The 7,430-nt window shown below is 59.3% G+C and overlaps 1 protein-coding gene across 2 annotated transcripts; it reads left to right on the forward strand.

Annotated features, from left to right (window-relative positions):
* The first annotated feature begins 1,632 nt into the window (after positions 1-1,632).
* LOC112104182 (mitochondrial ubiquitin ligase activator of nfkb 1-A-like) lies at positions 1,633-5,082 on the forward strand. Of its 2 annotated transcripts, XM_024196357.3 has the most exons (5): positions 1,633-1,723; positions 1,826-1,965; positions 2,908-2,995; positions 3,418-3,538; positions 3,922-5,082. In XM_024196357.3, exons 2-5 carry the CDS (start codon positions 1,849-1,851, stop codon positions 4,646-4,648), a joined length of 1,053 nt encoding a protein of 350 aa, XP_024052125.2. In that variant the 5' UTR covers positions 1,633-1,723; positions 1,826-1,848; the 3' UTR covers positions 4,649-5,082. The 2 variants fall into 2 exon arrangements, with proteins under 2 accessions (XP_024052125.2, XP_024052124.2); XM_024196356.3 differs by lacking the exon at positions 1,633-1,723 and having other exon boundaries at positions 1,758-1,965.
* The last annotated feature ends 2,348 nt before the right edge of the window (positions 5,083-7,430 follow it).

The following is a 7,430-nucleotide window of genomic DNA, read 5'->3' on the forward strand; positions in this document are numbered from 1 at the left end:
TCTCCAACAGTCTCTCTCCCCCTTCCCATGTTGCTCATTTTAGACTGTAAATGCTTTGGCTGTGTGTTCATGCTGGTACCTTTTGGTGCTACCACAAGGTAACAGTGATAGAAGGTATGCTCGTGGCCCACTCAGGAAGAGCCCTGACTGTGCTGCCATTCAATGCCAGCCGGGCACTGCTCTAATAAATGGCATTCCTCCTCTCAGACCTCCCCACTCCTTCCGCGCTGAACCAGTTCTCTAGTGGGCATTGGAATAAAAACATCCTGTCATCTGTATAAGCGACTCAAGACCAGTGCACACAAGCTGCCCTTCTGACAAACCAATATGCCCAGGTTCCCTGAGCAATCCTACAATAATACACCACCACAGGCAGCCAGGTACAACCCAACAGTAACCAAGCCTGTATAAGCTGCACAGCTCTGAGCATCCCCTGCGATATCACTAATAGGGGAGGGATAGCTCAGTGGTTTGAGCATTGGCCTGTTAAACCCAGGGTTGTGAGTTCAATCCTTGAGGGGGCCACTTAGGGATCTGGGACAAAATCAGTACTTGGTCCTGCTAGTGAAGGTAGGGGGCTGGACTAGATGACCTTTCAAGGTCCCTTCCAGGTCTAGGAGATAGGATATCTCCATTAATTATTATTATTCTCAATACTTCTCAGTCAATTTACCACAACAAACCACAACCCAGTCTGTGAAGCTCAGTGCTGGGGAGCAAACCAGCATGTGAGTGCAAAGGGGGATTAGGGGCAGCTCTATGTTTTTTGCTGCCCCAAGCACAGCAGTCAGGCAGCCTTCGGGGGCTGTGCCTGTGGGCAGTCCACAGTCACACAGATTTGGCAGCATTTCTGCAGGTGATCTGCCAGTCCCATGGCTTTGGCATACGTGCTGCCGAATTGCCGCCGCAACCGTAGAACCGCAGCCAAGCCGCCCAACTGCCACCTTCTGTGGCTTACCGCCCCAGGCGCATGCTCGCTGCGCTGGTGCCTGGAGCCGCCCCTGGCAGCAGGGGAGAAGTTTGGATGTCAGGGATCATTACAAACAGACAGTTATTTGGCTATGAAAAGCGTGCATAGAATATCAGGGTTGGAAGGGACCTCAGGAGGTCGTCTAGTCCGAACCCCAGACCAATCCCCAGACAGATTTTTACCCCAGTTCCCCCTCAAGGATTGAACTCACAACCCTGGGTTTAGCAGGCCAATGCTCAAACCACTGAGCTATCCCTCCCCCTGCACGGCTGAACCTCCCCTGGCCCCGCCCCCTGGCGCCCAGGACCGGCCCTTTGTGCCCCTGGATTAAGAACGTGGCTGCTGCAGGCCCGTAGCGCTGACGGACGCCCCGCGTGCCCCTTCTCCCCCGATACTATAGGGCCGTGGCCAGCGCGTTCGCCGCAGTGCCTCACGGGAGTCGTAGTCCCGGGAGCGGCGCCGCATGCCCTTGGCCCGACGTTTCTTCCCCCCCAACGCCCCTTTGCGGTCTGCCCGGCGCAAGGCTCGACGGGAGTAGTAGTTCCGAGCACCCCTAGGGAGCGGCGCGGTGCACCCTGGGAGCTGTAGTTCCACGTGCTCTCGGCACCGCGGCGGCCCCTAGGAGCCGAGCGCGGCCGGACTCCATCTCCCAGGGGGCAGCGCGGCGGGGCTGTGGCTCCCAGCCCGTCCTGGACTCTTGGCCCTTGGAGCCCTAACGGGCGTCGGAAGCGGGGCGGTTCCTCCCAGGCCCGGGTGAGTCTCCCAGCAAGGGGCCCCGGGGCGCCCCCCCGCCTGGCCCAGCCCCACGTGGGAGCCCCGGGCTAACGGGCAGCCCCCCGTGTGCTCTCCTTGCAGTCGCGGCGCCCCTGCCCGGCACCATGGACGCCCTGCCCGTCACCTCCGGGGAGCTGCTGTGCCTGGCCTCCAGCCTGGCCTTCTCCGGCCTCTTCTATTACCTGTACAGGAAGAAGGCCAAAGCGCTGGCTCGGATCCAGGTACCTGGGGCGCCCTGGCCCTCCCCTCCTGCCCGCGCCCCAAACGCTGCCCAGCCCAGGGCCGCCTTAACAGGTGTCCAGGTGCCCAAACAGGGCCAGGGGGGGACCCTGCTCCCCGCCCCGCAGGGCTCAGCCACGGGGCCTACAGATCCCAGCCTGCAGCGCTCCACCTCCAGGGATACCAGCCAGCACAGCCCTGGCTCTGGCCGTCGTGTTTGCACCCCCTCGTGCCGGGAATCCCGCCAGGTGCTCTGCGTCGCTGTCTCTGGCACACCTCGGTGGCCTTCGCCTGGCTTGGCGCACTTGTATCCTTCTAGAACTTGGTTTTGAGTTGGGCTGGCCACTGCATGCTGGGACCTGTAGTCTCCGAAGTGCGTAGGGCCTGCTGGGCGTGATAGTCCCCGTGGGCCGTGTCTCCTTGTTAAGAGAGAAGGATGGACAGACCGTACGGTGGGATTTGGCAGGTCACGTCTGCCCCGATCGCTCAGTCTAGACCCCTCTGCAGTTCTGCTCGCAGGATTCCTCGCTACCCACCTGCACATCTGGGAAAGGAGTCTGTGCCACGCTATGCTTCCCCAGCTATGCCTGGCACAGGGCCCGCTGCACAGGGATGGGTCTGATGTGGGAAGCGTACGGACAGAGACGCTGCCAGTGGCTAAACGCAGCAGAGCCACGCAAGCGCTAGAGCTGGATGGTGGCTGTCAGCTTCACGGAAAGATGAGACTCCAGTAAGGGGCCCTATTCCCCTGCAACATGCCCTAATCATCCTGTTCCTAGGGGCTGACATTCCAGGGAAGAGGGAGGTACCCACTGGCCTCTGGAGGTGGGGCACAACCAGGCATGGGCGGAGTGGGTGTTTCCCCCCAGCAGGAGCTGAGTAGCAGCTCACTGAGATTGAAAGTGGCTGAGGCTCACTCTCATTTCTGGTTTCTCCTTCTGCAGGAGGCCCCAAAGCTTCAGGTAGATGATGGTCTGCCTGACCTGCTATCTGCCACCAGTGGCCAGTGTCTGCATTATGTTGCCTTAGAAGGTAAGATCCCTGCACATGTATCCAGCTTGGTGCACTGGGGCCCATCTCTCAGCGACTTTCACAGCAGCAGCATGCCGTCTCCTGGTGTGTTTGGAATCTCAATTCTAGTAACTGGGGAATTACAGTCTGCAGAGCAACATGTGGGTAGCCATTCAGAAACACCTCCTGGGATGTCCTCCCTGGGTCCCAGAGGGGAGACCGCCCCTTGCTGAATCAGCTGAATTTTTGGAGGGGGAGGGGGACTCCTAGTTAAGCAGCTATAGCTCTCCCAACCCACTAGTCAAACCTAGTCTCCTACAGGACTGTGCTGAATTATAGCCCCAGGGACCCTGGGGGAATTCTAGACGGCTCTGGGAGCTGGAGATGCTCCATGAACCAGGGTTTGCCTCGCAGAGATCACACCCCCTCCACATTATCCATAGGGATTGTCCTGCCAGCAAAAGCAGCTCTGTCCAGCCAGCACCATGAGGAGCTGCAGGGAGTGATCCAGAAACTAGTTCTGAAGGAGCATCAACTGATCTGGAACAGCCTCGCCCGGAGTTGGTGAGTGGGCATTGGGGCAGACCCAGGAGGGAGGGAGGGGCTAACAGTTGGGAAGAGAGGGGCACCAGCAGCAGGCAGTGTGGGGGCGCACATGGGGCCAGCAGATCTGTGGTGCATGGCAGAGCTGCACCTATGGCAGATTCCCTTCTTGCAGTGGAGGCAGTGTCCTCTGCAGGCCTGGGTTGGTTTGGATTCGTTCTGCCTGGGCTGGGGACTCAGCTACATCAGAAGCCCACAGACTGTGCCCCAGGGCCATTCACTAGTGGGGTAAGGTAGGAGAGCAAGGTTAGCCTGTGGGGTGAGGGGCAGACCAGGGATCTAGGGCCTTTGCAGGCCCGTTTCTGAGCCACCGGCTCAGCTGCTGCGCTCTTGATTGGTTGCAGGAATGAAAGTGAGCGGGTGGTTTCGGAGCAGGTGTACACGGTGCCCTTTGCCCTGGCGTCCCCCAGTGCTGAGGCAGTGACACGGGTGAGTGTCGAGAGCCCTCTACGGGCTGTCCGGCTGCCCCTGGAGACTGTGTTTGAGCGCTTCCAGCACCCAACCCACGGCTTCAAAGACCTGATCAGTCACTACCTGAGCGGGGAGAAGCCCAAGGGCCTGCTGGAGACAGAGGAGATGCTGCGAGTGGGGGCAAGCCTGACTGGCATCGGGGAGCTGGCCATGCACCCAGATGGGACCCTCCACCTGCAGCCCCCAGCTGATGGGTCCAACTACTTCCTGCACCTGGGGGACTGGCAGACGCTGCTGGCGGAGATGGAGTCAGTGAGCAGCTTCTGGAAGGGGGCGGCGGTGCTGTGCGGCTTGACAGGCGTGGCGGTGATCCTGTACGCCCTCTGCCAGGCCTATCAGCAGCGCCGGCAGAAGCAGGAGCAGGAGCAGCAGCGGCGGGAGTTCGAGGCCCTGTGGGGCAGCGGGAACACGGCGACTGAGTCTGGGGAGGATGCGTCGGAGGACGCCTGCATCATCTGCCTGACACGGCCCCGCGAGTGCGTCCTGCTATGCTGCGGCCATGTCTGTTGCTGCTTCCGCTGCTACGAGGCTCTGCCTAGCCACACCTGTCCCATCTGCAGGAGCCCCATAGACAGGGTAGTGCCCCTCTACCAGGCCTGAGGGGGAGAAGGGGCTTCAAACGGTACCAGGGCAAGAGCAGTGAAGTCCCTGGCACTAGGCAGCACCACTGTGCCCATAAAACCCCAGCAGCTTGGGGGGCAATGTGTGATCCACAAGGGGTTAACCCCAGCAGCTTAGGGAGCAGTGTGTGATCCACAAGGGGTTAACCCCAGCAGCTTGGGGAGCAGTGTGCAAGCCACAAGTGACTTGGGATGTGAGCTCACAACCATAGGGTTGAGGGGGGGTGGTGCTGCAAGCACCGCCTCCTAGGCTGGGTTTGGGGGTGTGCTCATGATCCCCCCTCTTCGGTGCTGGTCACATGGTGGTTGGAGTATGTGGCCTGAATTAGCATCACTCAGCACGAAGCTCTTGCTGAGTTTCTCCCCCTCACCCAAGCCTCATAGCGGGTCTGTTCCCAGCAGTCCCAGCTCTGCTAGGAGAGTCTGATGGGAACTAATTTCCTCCAGGTCTCTTCCTGGGCCCGGCCTTCTCCGTGCTGACCCCAGGAAGAGGCCGACTGGAGCCCAGCAGGCCTGCGGTGCAATGCTCCGTCGGTGGCTGGGGATGCAGTTTGGACATGGCGTTTTTGCTCCTGCAAAGGGGCCAGATTTTACACTAGAGTTTATTTTTCTAGCACGTCTTTGTCACTACTGTGCAGCTAACGCGCTGGGGAGAGGCTGGCGGAAGCTGGGGGGAGACGGGAGGTTCAGGGTAGTTTGGGGCTGTGGGTTTGAGGGCAGAGAGGGCCCGGCTGAGGGGGCAGCATGCATTGCACAACTGAACAGCCAGGGTTGGTGCCACCTGTGCCCGATTTCCTCTGGCTAGGCCCATGCAGCATGTTACACAGGCAGCAGCAGTTTCTGGTGTTTGTGTGTGTGTGAGGCAGGGGATGTTTGTCTTTCCCTCATGGTCTCCTGCGTGAGGGTATTGAATTGAAGAGGCTTCCCCTGTGAGTGAGGCCAGCAGCCGGGGCCCTGTGCCCCCCTCACCATCCAACTCTTGAACCCCCTTTACACCCACATGTGGGAGTTGGAGGCAGTGCCACAGCTGAAGCATGGGAGGGTGGATTGCAGCAGCTCTGGCTCCTGACCGCCCCCAGCTGTTGGATCCCAGGAGGAGGACAGCCCTCTGCTCCCCTGCTTAAGCTGGAGGACTAGAGGAGCCACAGTGGAGGCCCTTCCCAAGGATTGGGGTGAGTTATGTTTGGCCCCCCAATTAAAGTGCTGGTGGAAGTCTGCCTGCAAGCCCTAGGCTGCCTGGCTGGAGCGCTGCCTTCCTACCCAGCTCCCAGGACGTGCCATACCTGCAAGGGGGACTCCCTGAATTAATGTTGGTCATTATTTATAAAGAGAAGGATCAGAGGCTGGGTTTGTGTCTTTCTTTAAGCCACACCCTTGTAAAAGAATGGGCTAACTTTTTAAGAGGGGTGTGGGGGGACATAGCTGCTGCGTGGATCACCTAGACAGGCTCAAGGGGGAGAAATGCTCTACCACAGCCCAGGACTGCAGGGCTGTCACAGGATCGCTCTCTCAGGAGGCGAGTTACTCATTACAGAGCCTTGTACTCACCCTGCCCCACTTACTAGCTGGTTTTCAACACTCCAGCCCCACAGGTACAAAACAATTCAACAGCCCCAGGCAACATAGGAGTGCAGATGAAACCCCAGCGGGAGGGGAGATCCCCACAGGTACTTACCAGCAGGCAGGGAGGGAGATGTAGCCTGTTACAAAATGGCTACTTTAGGGATGCAGTAGTTTGGCTCACCCATATTTAAAGGGCCAGCCCCAGAAAGGCATGCCGGGAAAACAGCTCCTCTAAAAGGGGACCCTGCATTGAGGAAACTTAGGACATGTCTTTACAGCATAGTTACCCTGAGTGCTTAGTGCCTGGGTTAGCCTAGCCCAGCTGTGGGTATCCCCACAGCAAAGCCCTTACCCATGGTACTGCGGCGTCAGTGTTTCCCCACTCACCTGTGTGTGGCTGGGGGCAGAGCCCACGGGGCTTTGTGCTGAGATGCTCCAGGATTCTGGTCCAGCCAACAGCAAGAGACCTTGGCTGTCCTTGCGGGGTGTTTGTAGGCAGGCACTGGAGGATGTCAATACGAGTAATTTTGCAAAGTGGGCAGGTTCCAGCCCAAGTTAAACCAGGGCCCTGGGCTCTAACCCCCCTGCTCCCCAGCTGTGTAAACGCCTGGGCTCAAAGCCCCACCAACCCTGGGTCAGGTGTTTGGGTTTTTTTGTGGGAGGTGGTGTTGGGCGAAAACAAGTCAGAGCCTGGGATCACTGGTGGTGACTTACCCTTAGCAGAGAGCAGGTAGTCACTGAGGATGGTGCTGCTGGGGAAGCTTGTTGCTGTTCCATCACACTCCTTCCCCAACCCCCCCTTTGCATAGTGATGATATTTCCTTGGGCCCCCTCCCTCTATAGAAGCTCCCCTTCCCCTGGTGGTCTGTCCCCCAGGGGCTGGGGGGTCCCAAGAGCTCCCCACTCGGTGGCTGCGCAGGTGGAGCGATGAGTCAGGTGCAAGAGGCCAGGAAGTTCCCCAATGGGTTCTGGCTCTTATGTCCTGGGTCTGTGCCGGTGCTGCTGGGCCCTGCTCGTTACTAGCCGCCTACTCAGTCACCTCCTCACAGCGGTGAGTCTCAAAACCCCACAGCGCCTGCGACTGCAAACATCATCTGGGCACCTGAGGCTGGAACGTACCTGCCTCCCTGGAGCAGTACGGAGGGAGAGGGTGACTCCTGCGGCCACAAACCCCACGTTCCTGGCGCAGTGTGGGGGCA

This window comes from Terrapene carolina, unplaced genomic scaffold, assembly GCF_002925995.2.
Source record: "Terrapene carolina triunguis isolate 2854851 unplaced genomic scaffold, T_m_triunguis-2.0 Scaffold88, whole genome shotgun sequence".
Classification (NCBI taxonomy): domain Eukaryota; kingdom Metazoa; phylum Chordata; order Testudines; family Emydidae; genus Terrapene; species Terrapene triunguis.